The sequence below is a fragment of the Gobio gobio genome (genome assembly GCF_949357685.1).
Source record: "Gobio gobio genome assembly, chromosome: 2".
NCBI classification, from domain to species: domain Eukaryota; kingdom Metazoa; phylum Chordata; class Actinopteri; order Cypriniformes; family Gobionidae; genus Gobio; species Gobio gobio.
The window spans coordinates 71,417,494-71,439,278 of record NC_137098.1 but is presented as its reverse complement, the minus strand read 5'-3'; the positions used below and the strand labels follow the sequence as shown (position 1 = coordinate 71,439,278).

At 39.9% G+C, this 21,785-nt stretch overlaps 2 protein-coding genes across 2 annotated transcripts in view; one reads left to right on the top strand and one right to left on the bottom strand.

Moving 5' to 3' along the window:
- LOC307120795 (C-type mannose receptor 2-like) overlaps nucleotides 1-21,785 on the bottom strand; it is a 313,286-nt gene that overhangs the window by 65,343 nt on the left and 226,158 nt on the right. The gene's annotated exons all lie outside the window — the stretch shown is intronic.
- On the top strand, nucleotides 1,140-20,317 carry LOC307120779 (macrophage mannose receptor 1-like). Its single transcript, XM_079807954.1, has 5 exons — nucleotides 1,140-1,213; nucleotides 1,370-1,408; nucleotides 1,501-1,860; nucleotides 14,060-14,413; nucleotides 19,240-20,317. Exons 2-5 carry the CDS (start codon nucleotides 1,372-1,374, stop codon nucleotides 19,602-19,604), a joined length of 1,116 nt encoding a protein of 371 aa, XP_079664080.1. The 5' UTR covers nucleotides 1,140-1,213; nucleotides 1,370-1,371; the 3' UTR covers nucleotides 19,605-20,317.

The window sequence follows — 21,785 nt, the reverse complement described above, 5'->3', positions numbered from 1 at the left end:
ATTAGATTAGATTAGATTCAACTTTATTGTCATTACACAAGTACAAGTACAAGGCAACGAAATGCAGTGATGCAATCATGCAATCATCAATGCAAATGCAATCATCTCATGATCGTTTTTCTCACTGCTTTTCATCTTTAATAAATGTGTTTTATAATCTCTGAGTTACAGCCAGAGAAAAACTCATGTTGAGAAGTGTAACTTTTACTGTTGCACAAAACTAACAGATGAATAAGACTGAATGAAACGTAATGAAATATGACAAGAACAATAACACTCACTGTTTCACGTCAGAGATGTAAATATTGTTCATCCTGAACGTCTAAATGTGGCGTGACATAAACAAATGAGTGATGAGGATGTGTTTACATGCAAATGTGTTTTAACAAAAAAACTAAGAGCAGGAGTATGAAATTAAAATTTAATCTCATGACTGATCGAAACAGAATTTCCACAAAAAGACTAATTCTTAAAAATGAAAACTCTCTCAAGAGTTGAACTCACACCTTCATCTCACACACATCTCTTTCTCTTTGACGGAGCTTCAGACGGAGGGTTTTTAAAGGCTCTCAGTGACCAGTATCACCGTCTTCACTAATGAACTCAACCCTCAGTTTAAACAGCAACAGATAAAAAGTGTCCCAGAACAGAGAAACACAAACACTGGGCCTGTCCAAACACACACACTCGCAGTCTTGGCCACTAGAGAGTGTGTGCATGAACATGATGTGTGTCCCATTGGGTCATCAGAAGTTCTACACACTCTTGCGGTCTTCATGTCCACTTCAACACTTGGACCAAATACAAGGAAAAATGTCACGTAAGCAGACAAATTATGAAGTGCAAAGATCACAAGTGTGTGTGGACAGGCCTAGACATGTCCAGATGAAGGGATGTAACACGAGTTATGCAGTCCAGCAATATCTTTAAAGCAGCTGTTTAGTTATTAAAGTTAAAATATAAATTGTGAATGTTCATAATTGTTTGATTATGGTCCATATATACTAATACTGACTGACACAGATGCAATATGCAAATATAGAGAAACAAGGGACAAACACAAATATAGAGGAAGTGAATATGAAAAAGGGGTTTCTAGAGAAATACACAAATGATGTGATGCCCTGAGGGATGAGAGCAGATATAATAATCTCGTAGTTTAAAGCTGCAGACAGAAACATCAGACTCAGGACAGAAACACACAACCTCTAAAGTAAGAACAACTCACATGTTCATTCTTCAGACACAATTAGACTTTGAGATGTTAATATTGTCTGAATGATTGCTAAAACTGCCAATGTTTTATTTATTTTTATTACATGATCATGTTTTACTCTAAGATGAGTTTTTCAATGTGTTTCTTCCTCAGAAATGGACCGGACTCTATATGTCGTTCTTCTTCTCATTGGTGAGTGTGTGTGTTGTTTTATTTATGGTTTATAGTTTCATCAGGTTTGACCCTGTTATGAAAAGCATTAAATCAAACCCTCTCTTTCACAGCTCTCTGCTCCGTATCTGAATGTGTTCAGCGTCAGTATCACTTTATAAATGTGAACAAGACCTGGACTGAAGCTCAGAGATACTGCAGAGAGAATTACACAGATCTGGCCACCGTTGACAACATGAACGACATGAACGAGCTGAAGAAGAGTGTGAATGATGGAGGTGTTCAGAATGTCTGGATTGGGCTGCATAATACGGGTGTTGATAAATGGCAGTGGTCTTCAGGTGATCCTGCACTTTATCTGAACTGGGGACCTGGACAACCTGAAGGCAGAAATGATGATTGTGGAATGATGTGCAATGGACAGTTTCATGATTTGACCTGTAGTGAGACTCGTCATTTCATCTGCAACAACAGTGAGTGAAACTATTTAAAATTACAACAATCATTCATTTATAGATGCACCATATACCAAATACAACGGCTCCAGAATGTTTTCTACTAACACTTTATTATTAACTTATAAATTAAAGGCAGGGTAGGCAATTTCGGAGAGACCACACTGTAAAATCCAACAGTTGCTCCAACCAACACTATTTTTTCTCTCAATTTAATTGTAAAAATCTAGTAATCTGTTCACAGACAATGTCTTGTTTACTCAGAAAATCCAAGTTAAGATTAAATGGTTTGAGAACCAAAAATATTTTTTCTTTCACTCATATCCTTCACTTCTGCAGTTATTTTTCTCTGTTTTCATTCACTGATTTCCCAAAGTCATCTTGAATGCTGAATTGTCAATACAACAGAACATTTGAGAGATCATCACATAAACTGACTTCAAAAACTGATGTTGATTTTCCTAAAATGTTTTTGTTTTTGTTTACGCTAACAAAAATGAATGAAAATAGTACAGTAATCTAGTCTCGAGGTCATGAATGCATGAACTAACTTTTCTGCATCAGAAATAGATAGCATGTTACGTAGCTTAGCAATGTTTCTAAGGTGGAAAAATGCCGTTCTTGTAACATATGAAATATGATTTTCGAAAGACAAGTTGAGGTCTAATATAACACCCAGGTCTTTTACTGTAGTGGATAAAGTGACAGGACATCCTTCCAAGTTAAAGTTGTATTGTGAGAGGTTTTGTGGGCAGTTTTTTGGACCAATAAGTAATACCTCCGTTTTATCTGAATTCAATAGCAGAAAATTACACGTCATCCAGTATTTAATATCTTCAACACACGCTGTCAGTTTAGATAATTTAGCATTTTCATCTGGTCGTGATGAAATATATAATTGAGTGTCATCAGCATAACAGTCAGGGATGTAGTGGAGGCTTAACGCACGTAAACGCCGTTTACGCACCTCCCAAAATTCGGAAATAGCGTTTACCCGCCTCCAAAATGCGTTTATCCACCTCTAAATTGAGTTTATCCACCTCTAAATAGCCTACAGTTCCTAAGCCATTTTAAATTAAGCTTATGTCGTTTTAGTTTCATATTGTTCATTTTCATTGGTTGTTTGTTGTACAGTTAGACGAAGTCTTTCATTTTGCGCTGCAACTGTCAGTGTGAGTAGAGGGAAGTTCGGATCATTTCACTGACTCGGATCTTTGAGTCTCGTTCAGCAAAATTAACTAATCTTTTCTCTTTCCGTCTCTATGGGACTGACAGGAAGAACAAAAGACTCGGATCTCACCTGTCGATTCAGAATCAAGAACCCATATGTTGCGTAATCCGCATGCGCGGTCAACACAAAATGAACGAATCACTCTCTGAGACAACTCTGTAGTCCCGAGTCATATTAAATATTCAAAATGAACGAATCATTCATGAACGACACGCAAGTTGATGCAACCAAGATTCAAAAATGGATATCCGGGAATTTTTTAAGCGCCGTCAAGACAGCAGCCCTCCTCCTAATGCCAGCAAACGGGCTCGGCTACAAGCCCAACGTGAGTGAGCTCGGAAAACAGTACTAAACTTTATGTTTTTGGGGTTAATTTGGTTCACGGTTAGATTCATGCCACTGACTCAACAAGTCACCTTTTCCTTTTCCTTTTCCCATTAGCCAATGTAGGCCTACAAGTAAAATTCAGGATACATTATTATCAGATAAATAACTGAATGTAATTATATGCATTCTCTAGTATTTAAACCACTGAAAGTTTGTGACAACAAGCTCCCTTTGCTAGTCAGCTACAGCTGTTCGTGGGTACGGTAAACGTTTCTATGGTAACAGCGAGTTGGACCAATCACAGTTAGACGAAGTCTTTCATATTGCGCTGCAACTGTCAGTGTGAGTAGTGGGAAGTTCGGATCATTTTACTGACTCGGATCTTTGAGTCTCGTTCAGCAAAATGAACTAATCTTTTCTCTTTCCGTCTCTATGGGACTGACAGGAAGAACAAAAGACTCGGATCTCACCTGTCGATTCAGAATCAGAACCCATATGTTGCGTAATCCGCATGCGCGGTCAACACAAAATGAACGAATCACTCTCTGAGACAACTCGGTAGACCCGAGTCATATTAAAGATTCGTTCAAAATGAACGAATCATTCATGAACGGGGACGCAACCAAGATTCAAAAATGGATATCCGGCAATTTTTTAAGCGCCGTCAAGACAGCAGCCCTCCTCCTAATGCCAGCAAACGGGCTCGGCTACAAGCCCAACGTGAGTGAGCTCGGACTGTTAAGCTTAGGACTGTGGGTAGTGTAGTTTTTCTTACAGACCTCTAGCTACAGAAGCAGAAACTTTCGTTTCACAACTCGTGGTCAGTCTACCTCAGATGTTTTAGACATTATGGCTGATAATCTAAATCCTTATGGAGAAAGATCAATGGGAGTTTTACTTCCTGTTTGCGTCTGTAGATTTCTCATAAATTCATCAAAAGTTTACATTCTAAATGCAATCGCAAGCGATCGCTGTCTGCACCCTGTCATCATCAACACAAAGCTCTCGCTCTTCTGTACAATGCTGTCGGATCCAAATATGGTCATCTCCTTTTTATCAGCAACCAATCGTGAAAGTAAAAGGGGTGATTTAACTCTAAATGCGCAATCTCATTGGCTAATGCAAATTTATGTGACCCGTTTTCTCAAAATGACTTTTCTCTCCAAGTCCGAAATCTCCACTTCAGAAGCAACTACAAATTAATTCCATGTTTTCTTATAATATTACCAAGTGGCAGCATATATATTGAGAATAGCAGAGCGCCTAGCACGGATCCTTGCGGCACCCCATAGTCTACTGACGTTATCTTTGATTTTTCCCCATTTAGACAGACAAAATGGTAGCGGTCTGATAAGTACGATCTAAACCAGTTTAATGCCTGTCCCTGAACACCAGTGTAATTTTGAAGTCGATCTAATAGTATTTTATGATCTATAGTATCAAACGCAGCACTAAGATCGAGTAGAACTAGTATTGAGATACAGCCTTGGTCAGAAGCTAGAAGTAAATCATTTGTGATTTTAACGAGTGCAGTTTCTGTGCTATGATGCGGCCTGAATCCTGATTGAAATTTTTCATAGATATCATTTTCTTGCAAGAAAGAGCACAATTGAGCGGACAAAACTTTTTCTAGTATTTTAGACATGAATGGAAGATTTGAAATTGGTCTGTAATTTGCTAGGTTATTATGATCTAATTGTGGCTTCTTAATGAGAGGTTTTATGACTGCCAACTTGAATATTCTTGGAACATGACCTAAAGATAAAGACGAGTTAATAATATTGAGAAGAGGCTCTTCCACTACAGGTAACAACTCTTTCAGTAGTTTAGTGGGTATTGGATCTAATAAACATGTTGTTGGTTTAGATGCAATGATAAGTTCCCTTTCGAAAGGGAACTCTTGCTGCGTCTAGCTGACGCTATGGGGAACGCCCTCGGCGTGACTGGTGTCTGAAGCTACTATCGAATCACGGCAAAGTCTTTGACCGACGTCAGCCCATGACGTCATCAACATGCGACCCGGAAGTATAAAAGGGCGCCGTGCCAACACATACACATCTTTCTCGTCTTCAGGGACTGTCTGTTTGAACTGCTATACGAGTTAAGGTAAAACAAATTCAATTATTAATACACACGAGTGTGTATTTACTGCCTGGGATCAAGAGCATGCACAGTCAAGTTCATTTGAAGTTGTTTGTGTGTGAGTGTGAGCGGTTTTCAATCTGAGAATGCTCCACTCTAGTCTGGCTTTTTTCCTGAGGGAAGAAAGTTTGGCATCTGGGACTGGATGATGCTGTCCCGCTCAAGCTGAGGCTGAGCGTTGGCATACATCATGGGTTCTCAGATGCAGCTCGCCGATCGTCGCGACGATCTGGCGGCTAACGAGACTAAACAGCAAGTGCTCTTAGGGATGGCTGGTGAGAGTGGTATGAATCCTCTCAGCCACCTTGACCGTGTATGCTGAGCTGATGAATGTTATGGAACGTGCTGCGGGCAGGCTGCTGCTGCCATGTTGGCGCGTTAGAGGAGAGATCGCTCGTGATAAATTGCACGATCGATTTCTCCTTGGCCATAAACCATCAGCTCAGATGAGCCTTCCATTCCTTCTTGATCTTCTTACAGAGATCGAGAGGGCATGGAAGAATCCATATTCTACCCAATGTTCATCAACATCAGCGTTTTAACTTCGCTGATGTCGAGGGGATAGGGGAATATGGATATGTGGTGAGGCTACCGACTGGCGAGGAAAGTTTGCGAACTTTTCTCGCATTTCGTGGGCATCAACACTGAAGAGCTCAAACTCTGCCTTTCTAAATCACGTTGTGCTTTAATGGCAGGGGCATACACGGCAGCGGGTCAGGCTGGTGCTGCTTTTCACACCATGGCGGTGTTTCAGGCGTACCAGGCGGACCTGCTGGAGGATCTCGACCAGGGGGCCGGGCTGTCCCCTGAGGCGGTTGCTGAGCTGCGCCGCACCACAGATCTGTCTCTCCGGACTAGACTGCTGCTGCTATCGGCCGCTCTATGGCGGCTATGGTGGTTACGGAGAGGCATCTGTGGTTGGGCCTGGCTGATATCGGTGGAGAGAGAAAAAAGGGTTTTTTCTTCGATTCGCCGGTTTCGCCTACTGAACTTTTCGGCACCTCCGTGGAGGCGGTGGTTGGAAAGTTCAGGGAGGCAAAGGCGCGCTCAGCGGCATTTAAGAATAAAACATGCATACCGCTGAGATCCGCGCCCCCACCCAGGCAGGCGGGACCTGGTCCTTCACGGTCTGAGGACCGTAGGCAGGACCAGAGTGCTAGCGTCTCCTCTCGTGCCCCCAAACCCCCCCCCATCCTTGGAGGAGCAGGGTACAGAGGAGATGGGATTCCCGCGAGAAAAAGGAAGGCGTTGGTGATGGATCACTTCTCTTGAGGGCGATTACATCATAGCCCTCTCCTTTTTCCTTTTTAATGTCTTTTTATGACTTTTACCCAGGCGCTTCTTACATCAGGCCTGAGGCGGGCCTATGGTGAGTAGAACTTTGTTCTGATGGTCCGCCCGGACTTGCTCAGTGAGAACGCCCCTTTCAGGCATTCAAGGGCGGTAGAACATGGTGGTGAGAACTGCACAATGAGTCTTCGCTCAGCATGCCGCAGGTGAGAGTGGTCATTTTTGTGTGTTATACTAAAAATATGTATTTCTTACAGACCCCAGGTTCCTGTATAGAGTTGGGTATTCATCAGAGAGAACTGTCTATTCCCCTGCTTAGTTAGGCTTTAACACAGCACCATTCTCTGGGCTGTGTATGTGAGCGTGTGTTGGCTTTCCCTGGTTGGTCAAGATGGCGCCAGATAGGCCACCGCTTATGGTTATCAGAAGATGGGCCTCCTCTCATTTTGAGAGTAGTGTTTAGGCCGCCGCTCTTTTCTTTGAAATGTTTGCGGATTACTAGGCGGTAGCACACTTTTCTGATAGAATGTAGTGTTTGTCTACCGCCTAGGGTTACTATGTGTCTTCGGTTCCCTAAGCCACTTCAGGTTGGATTAGTTTGTCTCTGTTACAACTGAGCGCTACGGCGTCAGTTGGTATGTGGATGAAGGAGACGCGTTGCTGAGGCACCGTCACCTTTTTTGTTGTACTTAGATCGGAGGCCTCCTCTCATTGAGAGTCGTTGGTTTTAATAGCAGTCAGTTTATTTGTCTGGCAGTTATTTCTCGTTTTTTGCGAAACTCGTACAGCTTGTAGGCTTCTACAAGCCTCCCTGGAACGGGTCCCCATAGTAATGGGTAGCTATCATGTGTTAGGCCTCAGCAGGCCTCCATGAAAACGAGCCGTAGGGTCTAATATTACTACAACCCACATTTTTCAAATATGGCTGTCCCAGTTAGCAGGAAGGATTGCACCGTTCTCAAGAGTAAACGGTGACAGTGGTAGGCCTTATCAGGCCTCTAGTAAGGCAGGTGACAATGCTTAAGCATCAAGGTACTACTAGCCTAGCTGGCTATCAGGTTAAATAGGGGTAAATACGCTCTCCTGAAGGTCGGCTGTCAATTGTAGGCCTCAGTAGGCCTCTTGAACAAGGCGCATTATCAGTTGGAAGGCCTCAAACAGGCCTCACTGGAGGTATGTACCGATGTGCGCATCAGGACAGCTAGCCTGGAGGCTATCAGGTTGTAGGCCTCATCAGGCCTCCCCGAAGGCCCGCTGGTAGGTGTAAGGCCTTACTAGGCCTCCTTGAGGGTGAGCTCTCAGGTTGTGATCACTACCAGAAGCAGGTTGTAGGCCTCATCAGGCCTCCCTGAAAGGCCTGCTGTTAACTCTAAGACCTTACTAGGCTTTCCTGAGGGTGAGTTCCCAGATTGTGGTCGCTCTCAGAGGCAGGTTGTAGGCCTCATCAGGCCTCCCTGAAAGCCTGCTGTTAATTCTAGGCCTTAATAGGCCTCCCTGACTCGAACAAGGTAGTAGGCCTCATCAGGCCTCCCTAAGGTGTTCCTGGGGTCCAGTCATCTTAAACAGTTAGCACGCATTGCAAACAGGTAGCAGGCCTCTCCAGGCCTCCCTAAAGGCTGCTTATCAGGTAGTAGGCCTTAATAGGCCTCCCTTGAGGGCGAGTTCCTTAATCAGGATGCTCGAAAAGCCTGCGTAGCTTGACTGTCGAGTCCCAGATGGTGGTCACTCGAACGAGGTAGTAGGCCCCATCAGGCCTCCCTAAGGTGTTCCTGGGACCAAGTCATTTAGCACGTATTGCAATCAGGTAGTAGGCCTCTCCAGGCCTCCCTAAAGGCTGGTTATCAGGTAGTAGGCCTTAATAGGCCTCCCTTGAGGACGGGTTCCTTAAACAGGATGCCCGACTAGCCTGCGTAGCTTGACTGTCAAGTAGTAGGCCTCCATTAGGCCTCCTTGAGAAAACAAGGGTAACCTCAGCAGGCGGTATTGCTGTCAGGTAGTAGGCCTCACTAAGGCCTCCCTGAGCACGGAGTCCCGAGCCCGAGCCTCTCTGTGAGAACTTGTGGTAGTTGGGCCTATAGCTGAAGGTTACTCGCCAGGCAGGCTCAGCTGCTCCCCTCAATGAGGGTCGTCTATGAGTGCTCAGCCGCCTGAGCCTGGTCAGACGGTCGTAGGCCTCTCATGAGGCCTCCCTGTTAGATCAGTCCTTAGGCCCTTTCAGCCTCCCTACTGCTTTGAAACACAAGCACCTGGTAGATCCTTGATTTGAGCAGGCAGACTCCCCTCGATAGCAAGGGTTGAAAAGCACTACGCTGAGTGTTGCTCTCTTGGATAACCCGTCTCTGAGTTCCGGGCTAAGTAAGACTGCCTGTGTTTCAGTCCCTTAGCTTGGACGCCCTTTGGGCACCATCCAGAGGCTCTGTTTTGAACAGACAGGGTTGGCTAAACCGAAGTGTCCATAACACTTAAGGCACCAGGTCAGGCCTCCCTGGTGGCACTCGGGAGAACTTTTTCCCTAGTAGTGACTGGCTGGGGTTCCTTCGGGTCCCCTAGCCACATTCCCTTGAAGGGACCCCTTCTTTGGAAGTAGTGGTCCCCGGCCTTCGAGCGGTCTAGATGGAACTCCACGCAGTGCGTTAGGGTTCCGTTTAGTTGTATAGCTTGGGCTATGACCGTAGGGAGTGCTGTCACTGTCAGCCCAGGACCTGAGGGGGAATCGCTCAGGTTTTTCTATGAATTACTTGAGTTGACAGTTGTCACTGCCAATGGGCAGACACTCCCCTCAGCATGGCGGCGTTGGTATATCGTTCCCCATAGCGTCAGCTAGACGCAGCGAGAGTTCCCTTTCGAAAGGGAACGTCTAAGGTTACGTATGTAACCTCTGTTCCCTGAGAACAGGGAACGAGCGCTGCGTCGCGTTGCCATGCTTCAGGGCCTATCTGCCATACAGTCCCTTCAGACGAGAAGATGTGTATGTGTTGGCACGGCGCCCTTTTATACTTCCGGGTCGCACGTTGATGACGTCATGGGCTGACGTCGGTCAAAGACTTTGCCGTGATTCGATAGTAGCTTCAGACACCAGTCACGCCGAGGGCGTTCCCCATAGCGTCAGTTAGACGCTTTTATTAGAACATTAACTATATTAATAATGTCACATTAATAGAACATTAACTATATTAATAATGTCACATTAATAGAACATTAACTATATTAATAATGTCACATTAATAGAACATTATCTATATTAATAATGTCAAATTAATAGAACATTAACTATATTAATAATGTCACATTAATAGAACATTAACTCCATTAATAATGTCACATTAATAGAACATTAACTATATTAATAATGTCACATTAATAGAACATTAACTATATTAATAATGTTACATTAATAGAACATTAACTATATTAATAATGTCAAATTATTAGAACATTAACTATATGAATAATGTCACATTAATAGAACATTAACTATATTAATAATGTCACATTAATAGAACATTAACTATATTAATAATGTCAAATTATTAGAACATGAACTATATTAATAATGTCAAATTAATAGAACATTAACTATATGAATAATGTCACATTAACTATATTAATAATGTCACATTAATAGAACATTAACTATATTAATAATGTCACATTAATAGAACATTAACTATATTAATAATGTCACATTAATAGAACATTAACTATATTAATAATGTCACATTAATAGAACATTAATTATATTAATAATGTCACATTAATAGGACATTAACTATATTAATAATGTCAAATTATTTGAACATTAACTCTATTAATAATGCCACATTAATAGAACAATAACTATATTAATAATGTCACATTAATACAACATTAATTATATTAATAATGTCACATTAATAGGACATTAACTATATTAATAATGTCAAATTATTAGAACATTAACTCTATTAATAATGCCACATTAATAGAACATTAACTATATTAATAATGTCACATTAATAGAACATTAACTATATTAATAATGTCACATTAATAGAACATTAACTATATTAATAATGTCACATTAATAGAACATTAACTATATTAATAATGTCACATTAATAGAACATTAACTATATTAATAATGTCACATTAATAGAACATTAACTATATTAATAATGTCACATTAATAGAACATTAATTATATTAATAATGTCACATTAATAGGACATTAACTATATTAATAATGTCACATTAATAGAACATTAACTATATTAATAATGTCACATTAATAGAACATTACCTATATTAATAATGTCACATTAATAGAACATTAACTATATTAATAATGTCACATTAATAGAACAATGTCACATTAATAGAACATTAACTATATTAATAATGCCAAATTAATAGAACATTAACTATATTAATAATGTCACATTAATAGAACATTAACTATATTAATAATGTCACATTAATAGAACAATGTCACATTAATAGAACATTAACTATATTAATAATGTCACATTAATAGAACATTAACTATATTAATAATGTCACATTAATAGAGCATTAACTATATTAATAATGTCACATTAATAGAACATTAACTATATTAATAATGTCACATTAATAGAACATTAACTATATTAATAATGTCACATTAATAGAACATTAACTATATTAATAATGTCACATTAATAGAACATTAACTATATTAATAATGTCACATTAATAGAACATTAACTATATTAATGATGTCACATTAATAGAACATTAACTATATTAATAATGTCACATTAATAGAACATTAACTATATTAATAATGTCACATTAATAGAACATTAACTATATTAATAATGTCACATTAATAGAGCATTAACTATATTAATAATGTCACATTAATAGAACATTAACTATATTAATAATGTCACATTAATAGAACATTAACTATATTAATAATGTCACATTAATAGAACATTAACTATATTAATAATGTCACATTAATAGAACATTAACTATATTAATAATGTCACATTAATAGAACATTAACTATATTAATAATGTCACATTAATAGAACATTAACTATATTAATAATGTCACATTAATAGAACATTAACTCCATTAATAATGTCACATTAATAGAACATTAACTATATTAATAATGTCACATTAATAGAACATTAACTATATTAATAATGTCAAATTATTAGAACATTAACTCTATTAATAATGCCACATTAATAGAACATTAACTCTATTAATAATGTCACATTAATAGAACATTAACTATATTAATAATGTCACATTAATAGAACATTAACTATATTAATAATGTCACATTAATAGAACATTAACTATATTAATAATGTCACATTAATAGAGCATTAACTATATTAATAATGTCACATTAATAGAACATTAACTATATTAATAATGTCACATTAATAGAACATTAACTATATTAATAATGTCACATTAATAGAACATTAACTATATTAATAATGTCACATTAATAGAACATTAACTATATTAATAATGTCACATTAATAGAACATTAACTATATTAATGATGTCACATTAATAGAACATTAACTATATTAATAATGTCACATTAATAGAACATTAACTATATTAATAATGTCACATTAATAGAACATTAACTATATTAATAATGTCACATTAATAGAGCATTAACTATATTAATAATGTCACATTAATAGAACATTAACTATATTAATAATGTCACATTAATAGAACATTAACTATATTAATAATGTCACATTAATAGAACATTAACTATATTAATAATGTCACATTAATAGAACATTAACTATATTAATAATGTCAAATTAATAGAACATTAACTATATTAATAATGTCACATTAATAGAATATTAACTATATTAATAATGTCAAATTAATAGAACATTAACTATATTAATAATGTCACATTAATAGAACATTAACTATATTAATAATGCTATATGAAACAGTGATCATAATTTATTTTTCCATAACAAATGCGCTTTATAAAGACAAAGTTGCAGCAGCAAAAAAAGGACAATAATCACTTCATTATCTCATTAACTTCTAGGGCCCTATTTTAACGATCTGAAACGCAAGTGTCAAAACGCGAAGCGCAAGTAACTTTGTGGGCGGGTCTCGGCGCTGTTGCTATTTTCCCGGCGGGATAAATGGCTCTTGCGCCCAGCGCAAATCTAAAATGGGTTGGTCTGAAGTAGCTTCATTATTCATAGGTGTGGTTTGGGCGTAACGTGAATAAACCAATCCAAGCGTCATCCAACATTCCCTTTAAAAGCAGGTGCGCAAGTTCCATTATGGATTGCTATTATTATGGCGTATTTACCAGGCGCACGCCAGGAGCGGTTCACAGCCGAGGAGACTGATGTTCTTGTAAGAGCAGTGAAAGACAGAGAAGTGAAGTTGTAATGTTGTACATTATGGTAAAGGTGATTTCACAGTCTTTTTTTTCTTTCAGTTTTTTCAGTTTTTCAGTCGATTTTTTTTCCTGGTTCTTGACGGACAAACCAATTTGTCAGATGTCCTTATATACATATATGTCTTGCCACTATTGGGCAAACAGGTCTTATCCTTAATTATTACAATTAGCCTGAATCATTTGTAAGCTAGATTTATGCCTTTTTTTTCACATCTTCGTGGCACACCACAATGATTTCCGTCATCTCATGTGTTAATATTTTTTTAGTGTAACAATTTATGATTTGCAAAAATAACTGTTGCATCTGTGGATTACATGAGCAAAGTGTATGCGCGTTGTGCACGCTATACATTATGGTCAAGCATGCGCCCTTAAAATAGCATAATGAACAACGCGCAACGCGCCACTGACTTTAGACTAGGTTTTTTCTGGTCAGTGGCGCAATTGTTTAATGGAACAGCAAAATAGCACCAGGGATTGTTTGCGCCGGAACACGCCTCCTTTTTTGCGCTGAACCGCCCAGGTAGCGCAAGTTCATTCACTAGTTTAGCGATGTGCTTCTGTGGAGGGAAAAGCGCGCTTTGCGCGGGTGCAAAATAGGAATGACACATGCGTCGGTGTACAAAGTCAATTGCGCTGGGTGCAAGATAGGGCCCCTAAAGTCTTTAAATGACACGTGTTTCTGATGCTCCACCGCTGCTCTTATTCACATCCAAACCATAAATCAGTGTAAGAATAATGAACAAACTGACTCTGAATCTGTTTCCATGTGTTTTTCTTAAAGTGAGCACAGGACTCGTCTTTGTCAATCAGATGAAGAACTGGAGAGACGCTCAGAGTTACTGCAGACAGAATCACATTGATCTGGTCAGTGTGAGGAACCAGAATGAGAGTCAACAGGTTGCGGATTTCATTAGAGATCTTCATTTATCTGGATCATGGATCTGGATTGGTCTGTTCAGAGCCAGAGACTCATGGCAGTGGTCAGATCAGAGCAACTCCTCATTCAGAGACTGGAGGTCTGGTCAACCTGATAATGCTAGAGGTGATGAAAACTGTGCAGGGATTGAACCGAACTCTCTGGCACAATGGAATGACGTCTCTTGTGACAGCCAATGTCCTTTTGTGTGTCATGAAGGTGAGCAGATCCTCTCAAATCACACACAGTCCATCATCAGCTCCAGATATCTTAAAGTTCACGCTACATGTCTGACATGACAGATTGGTCAGTGTATATTTTGGCCATTTGATTTTCCTTATAGAAACGGGTATTAAAAAACAAAAAACTGCTCCTTTTTCTTTTTTTAAACTTCGTTTTTTGTTCAGAAGTAGAAAAAATAATAAACGGCTTGAATATTCGATTTCTAGATGTGGGCGGGAATTATACGCCCCTTTCTGCTGATTGGTCGGCCGAAGATCAAACTATTCCATCATCTGTTCTTCCTCAGTTCCGCACAGCAGAATAAAAGTCCTGCGCTGCTACAACTGTACAGATTCTTAACGCGTTTATTGCAGCTACATTTAATCTTTTATTCTTCAAACAACCAGACTAATGAATGGCTCGACACATCATGTACCGGGGCAGAGCCTAGACAGGGCTTTCTTCTGTGTAGATAGAAATTCACATAGTCCTACACTTTGCATCAGCTGGACATGGCAGGATAGGCCTATATGACGGCTGTCATAGCCTACCCTGGTTGCCCAGTAAAAATAAATAAATTAAGATATGAATTAATTAGTTGTAAATTAAATTGGCTATTTTAAACACTAATAAAAATAAATAGATTTAGATATAAATTCATTAGTTGTAAATTAAATAGTTTAAACACTAATAGGCCTACAAAAAGCAAAGAATCATGCGTTGACATAGCCTATGGCCTATAACGTTCACGCAAGAACTGTCATTCTGACTAAGTGACAACCAGAGAACAACAGATGTTAAAAATTTTTTTTATTAACATTTATTATAATTGATATCTCAAAGAATGCGCTTGTGCGGGGAGCGAGCTGCTGCACACACACACAGGACTCCAACACAAGATTTTCATTTGCCATTTCGGTTTGTTGCTCCCCAGCAAACCCTACAGAAGCTATAGCCTACCTTCAGAACACTTGTAATTTAGCCTACGACATGAGTTGCATAAGATTATTTTACAAATTTGCATCCGCTTGTTAAAAAATTAATAGGCAAATGCTAGCAAATGCGTATTCTTGACGCTGTTGAATTACAAATTTATACATTGTTATATCTAGGTTCAAATGTAATAGAATATAACTGAAAACATTATCTATATTTGTGTTTTACATTTTGAAGTAAACTTGAGGAGATTCTAAGGAGATTACTTCAGGCTGTGTAAGTGGTTGAGACATTAAGTATTTTGTCTCTATGCACTTTCCTGACTATTTACCATGACAAGTTTAGAGCAATACTGCCTGAGTGATTGGATTAGCATCCAGTGTTTCCCCTACAATGTATTCACAGCGGCTGCAAAATCTTCACATGATCAGTAATATCACTTACACACTGTAAAGGAGAGAGAGAGAGAGAGAGAGATTGACGATGGCCAGAGAACTAAACAAAAATGTAGTCTGCTTACACTTTCACAATATCACAGGGCTGTGATATTAATCTTATTTTCGCTTCCAAGGATTAAAAAAAGAAGATATGAGGTAAAACTATTATAAGCTATGCTCGCGCATCGTCTAGCACAACTTCCTTCCCTTCACAGCGCGCGCTGTCATTTCTGCCCAAACATGCATTTAACGTCAGATTCAGCACAATCCGTGATTGTTGTCAAATGCACTCTCCACTTTGGCTAAATTGCAGAACGTGTTTGATTAAATTAAAAGCACAATAATCCGCGCAATAGACGCTGTTTCCAAGTTCAAGGCGGGTGTGTGTGTGTGTGTGTGTGTGTACGCACGCTGCGAAACGGACCGACTTGCACATATGCTTCATGTGCGCGACTAAACCATCAAATACACAACAAAATAGCCTATATCTCAAAATGACAGGCTTGGAGAGTATTCACTTAAACACAGTTAACTTAAATGGGCGTAAAAGGGAGAATGATTTTAGATCTGCGTCTTAAAGGGGCAGCATCTAATAAACTTGGTGACGATTGAGCCATAATGTGAATCAAAACAACAATATATATATTTGATTAATAAAAACTTAAGGTAAAAAAAAACATCATGTAATAATATTTCACAATATTAGGCTACTGTTTTTTCTGGTATTTTTGATTAAATAAATGCAGGCTTGATCAGCATGAGACTTTTTGCAAAAACATAAAATAGTATCCAAACACTTTGGGGTTTTTTTGTGGGTTTTTTTTACATATTGCCCCTTTCTTACATTCGAGCCCTTGCCCCTTAGGAACTTTCTGCACGTCCCTGCAGGTTATTGAAGTAAAATAGGCTATAAGCTAGTCACATTTTAATCTAATGAAAAGCTTAATTTGGATTTTAATGTTCAAAATGTCTATTTCCATCCACAAAACTTGCCAGAAGTCATGGTTTAAGTTTTTTTTTTTTTTTTATTCCGGAGGTGCATGCCCCCGGATCCCCCGACGAGCGGCTTGGTAACAACCTCCTGCACGTAACAGCACCGCTGCTGGAAAAAATTCTAGGGGAAACACTGGCATCTATGCATTTGAATGACACTGTTATGCTGATTGAATTACGGCTGATGAGACAGGAATGTTTGGGGTGTGTCCTTTACCTACACAACATATGCATTCCTTTGTTTGAGTGTCTCCTCCTCTGCTGTATAACCCCTCCCCCTGAAATGTAGATAAATTGCCTTATTTTGTACTGTTAAATCAGACTGTTTTCGGACAACCTGCAGCACAGAGAGTTCTCATTAAAAGAATCACTTCTGTCTTGATCCGACGTCTCCTGGTCTCCATACTTCAAGAAACAACTGAAGTTCACAACAACGCGTTTATTGCAACTTGCATTTCATCTCTTTCACATGAAACCACCAGACTAACAAATGGCTCGACACAACACGTCCTGGGGCAGAGCCTAGACAGGGCTTTCTCCTGTGTAGACCAGCGGCTTTAGACCAGCAAAGTGTCAGGGGGTCCCTGAATTTGCTATATCATACCGTATTTTCCTTCACGTTTTTTATTATCATGAAACATGCTGTGATTTATTCCAAAGTGACTAAATAATGCATTTAACATCAAATACTCGAAATGTTGACTTTTAAAAGTAGACTCGTTCGCTGTAGGCTGTTTTGTTTCATGTTTGTGGTGTGCGTCAGATGTTCAAGGAGACCGAGGCGTACACAGCGCATCCTATTTTATTTATTTTTAAAGGCAGGACTTTGTAGTAATTTTAAATGTGCCCAAATAAAATTGCACATTTTACTGTTTCAATGATGATCAGGATGGCATACTCATCTGTAGCCTATGATGATGACAGTATTAGGCGAAGTTATTTCCCCTGCTGAGGAAAACATCTAATTTGGTGCCGGCGCCTCACATTATTATCAAAATAAAACACAGACAGCCAAACATTTAAAATATTCTGCTTTAATTGGTCTTTTGTACAATGGTCAATGGTTACAATAGGTATTTTGGGCAAGTAGAATGCGTATAGCCTGTGGTGTTGTTGTAGCTATTTTATTTACTGGTAGCCTATTTTATACTAATTCTCAATGTAGGCTAATAATAAAGTGCAGTTTTAACAATGATGCAACGCGCGCGTCTCTCTCAACATGACCAGGTGTGACACTCAGGTGCGACTTATTTTCTGGCAAATAGCAACGGTCGATTATAAAAGTTGCAGGCTATTAATACAAAAATCATAGGATGGAGGCCATTTGCACACACACACACACACACACACACACACACACACACACACACACACACACACACACACACACACACACACACAAAAAAAACATATTGTGTTTATTGCTCCACCCACATTAATTTTGGGCTGAATCACTGTTATAATTAGGCTATGGGGTCCTTGTAAATTTAAAATCCACTTATGGCTATACGCATGTAAAAGAGACATAGGCTAGGCTATTGTAAGTGTTTATTTAATAAATGAATGTAGGCTACCTCGCATCTCCCATACACTTCTTTGGCCTGTTTTGTTTGGATGGCCAACTCTCACAATCGGTGTGAAAGCTGCGGGACACACAGGACAGCGCGGAGAGAACGCAGATGATGTGCTTTGGAAGTTTACTTGGCAGAGAAAATAACACACACCGTTTTGCTTGACATCAATTAACACTCACTATTAAAGATAAACTCAAAAACAAAAGGTAGCTATAACATCTGTGTATTTCCTGAACACTTCACTAGGCCTACTGGTCTGTGCTTGACTCTTGGCGTGTTTATCTGCTTTAGTTTATTTAACTCATTGCAACTTAGGCTATTGGAACTGTGTGAACTGTTGTTCTCCGGTTGTCAGTCAGAAGGACAGTTCTTGTGTGAACGTTATAGGCCCAACATACCCAAGTCAATGCATTATTTTTTTCCTTTTTGTAATAGTGTTTAAAATATTTAATTTACAACTAATTATATTAATTTATATCTTAATTATTATTATTTTTTAATCATTGGGCAACCGGGGTGGACAGCCGTCATATATCCTGCCATGCCCAGCTGATGCAAAGTGTATGTGATTGTTTGATCTTAGGCCGACCAATCAGCAGAAAGGCGTGTATAATTCCCGCCCACGTCTAGAAATCGAATATTCAAGCCGTTTATTAATTTTCCACCTCTGAAAGAAAAACGAAAAATCAACCTGAATTCTTGTTTTTCGTTTTGTTTAAAAAACGAAAAAGGAGCCGTTTTTTGTTTTTTAATCCCCGTTTCTATAAGGAAAATCAAATGGCCAAAATATACACTGACCCAGATTCCTCCACAGTGTTTGTTCTGCATGTTGTTTTTGATCAGTCTCTCTCTAGTTTTTGCTTGTGGTTTGTTTTGTGTCCAGATAAACTGATTCTGATCAAAGAGAACCGGACGTGGTCTGAAGCTCTGAGATACTGCAGACAGAATCATGTGGATCTGGTCTCGGTTCATTCAGTCGAGATGCAGCGTCGTGTGATGAATGTGGTTAAAGGGGCGTCTACTGAGGAGGTGTGGTTGGGTTTACACAACTACTGCATCATGAACATGTGGATCTGGCTGAGCGGAGAGATCGTGTGCTATCAGAACTGGGCTCCAGGGAACGGAGTGACACCGGAAAACTGCAGCCTCGAGAAGAGAAAAGGAGCAGTTCAGTCTGGAGGAGATCAGCGCTGGATCAGCCTTCCCGAAAGCCACAAACTCAACTTCATCTGCACAAATTATGAGTGAAAACATGTGAATGTTTGAGTGTTTACTCACATTCACTGTTTTCATTCCTCATTATTTTTCTTATTTACTTTCATCTGTTTGATTTGCTCTTTAGTAATTTCTAAATTAATCTACTTATTGTGTTTTAAAAGTCTTATTGAAGTTTATGTTAATTATCATGACATTATGTTATCAAAGTTTTCTGACAGCAATGATTACTGTTCTTTAGACGTCTAAATACTCACACAATATATGTGTGTTTTAAGAATCTCTTTGCATATCTGGTGTGTTTATGTCTCTATGTTTTCACTAATATTATCTGTAGTAATAACTGGTTGAATGTGATTCTGTGAGAACAGCTTTTCATAATAATAATTATTTTGTGTATTTTATATTATGTCTCAGAATTAAATATGGTTTATTCTTAAAGGCAGAAGTGAAGTGATGTCACAATTAACTGTCAATTAAATGTAATAAATATGTAAATTGTACATTTGTGTCGTGTTTTGTTTTTGTTTTCTGTTCATGTCTGAGTTTCTTGTTAATCTATGGTTGTTGATTAGTTCTGTCTCCTCTGTTTGTCATCCTGGTTTCTGATTGATGTGTGTCTTCTGTTCAGGTGTTAAACTGTAAGCTTCTTGTCTGGTATTAGTCATGTTTAGTTGTGTGTGAGCAGTTTTCTCCTGTGAATTTCTGGATTTCAGTTGGTGGATTAAAAATAAAGGTTTCTTTGGATTTCTGCTTCGTCTTGTGCTTTGGATCTACATGACAGCGTGACAGCGTTTGATTGTCGATTGTGTTTGTTTGAAAAACAAAATATTTAGACATCTTCATCCTGTTCAAAAGGACGACTGGGTCAGAGCATCTCCAAAACTGCAGCTCTTGTGGGGTGTTCCCGGTCTGCAGTGGTCAGTCTCTATCAAAAGTGCTCAAGGAAGGACCAGTGGAGAACCGGCCTCAGGGTCATGAAGGACCAGTGGAGAACCGGCCACAGGGTCATGAAGGACCAGTGGAGAACCGGCCACAGGGTCATGAAGGACCAGTGGAGAACCGGCCACAGGGTCATGGAGGACCAGTGGAGAACCGGCCACAGGGTCATGAAGGACCAGTGGAGAACCGGCCACAGGGTCATGAAGGACCAGTGGAGAACCGGCCACAGGGTCATGAAGGACCAGTGGAGAACCGGCCACAGGGTCATGGAGGACCAGTGGAGAACCGGCCACAGGGTCATGAAGGACCAGTGGAGAACCGGCCACAGGGTCATGAAGGACCAGTGGAGAACCGGCCACAGGGTCATGAAGGACCAGTGGAGAACCGGCCACAGGGTCATGAAGGACCAGTGGAGAACCGGCCACAGGGTCATGAAGGACCAGTGGAGAACCGGCCACAGGGTCATGGAGGACCAGTGGAGAACCGGCCACAGGGTCATGGAGGACCAGTGGAGAACCGGCCACAGGGTCATGAAGGACCAGTGGAGAACCGGCCACAGGGTCATGGAGGACCAGTGGAGAACCGGCCACAGGGTCATGAAGGACCAGTGGAGAACCGGCCACAGGGTCATGAAGGACCAGTGGAGAACCGGCCACAGGGTCATGAAGGACCAGTGGAGAACCGGCCACAGGGTCATGGAGGACCAGTGGAGAACCGGCCACAGGGTCATGAAGGACCAGTGGAGAACCGGCCACAGGGTCATGAAGGACCAGTGGAGAACCGGCCACAGGGTCATGAAGGACCAGTGGAGAACCGGCCACAGGGTCATGAAGGACCAGTGGAGAACCGGCCACAGGGTCATGAAGGACCAGTGGAGAACCGGCCACAGGGTCATGGAGGACCAGTGGAGAACCGGCCACAGGGTCATGAAGGACCAGTGGAGAACCGGCCACAGGGTCATGGAGGACCAGTGGAGAACCGGCCACAGGGTCATGAAGGACCAGTGGAGAACCGGCCACAGGGTCATGGGCGTCCAAGGCTCATTGATGCCCATGTGGTCTGATCAAACAGACGAGCTACTGGAGCTCAAACTGCTCAAGAAGTTAATGCTGAGATAATAGGCTACACATATTCTGAATCTTAATGAGTAATATGGACTATAATGTCAGACCTGGGGTGTTCAGACCTGTATAATCCAGAAACAAACTGATGCATCATCAGCAGCCAGCAGCAGAAAACACAAATGAGGAGAGATAATCAAATGTTGTGTTT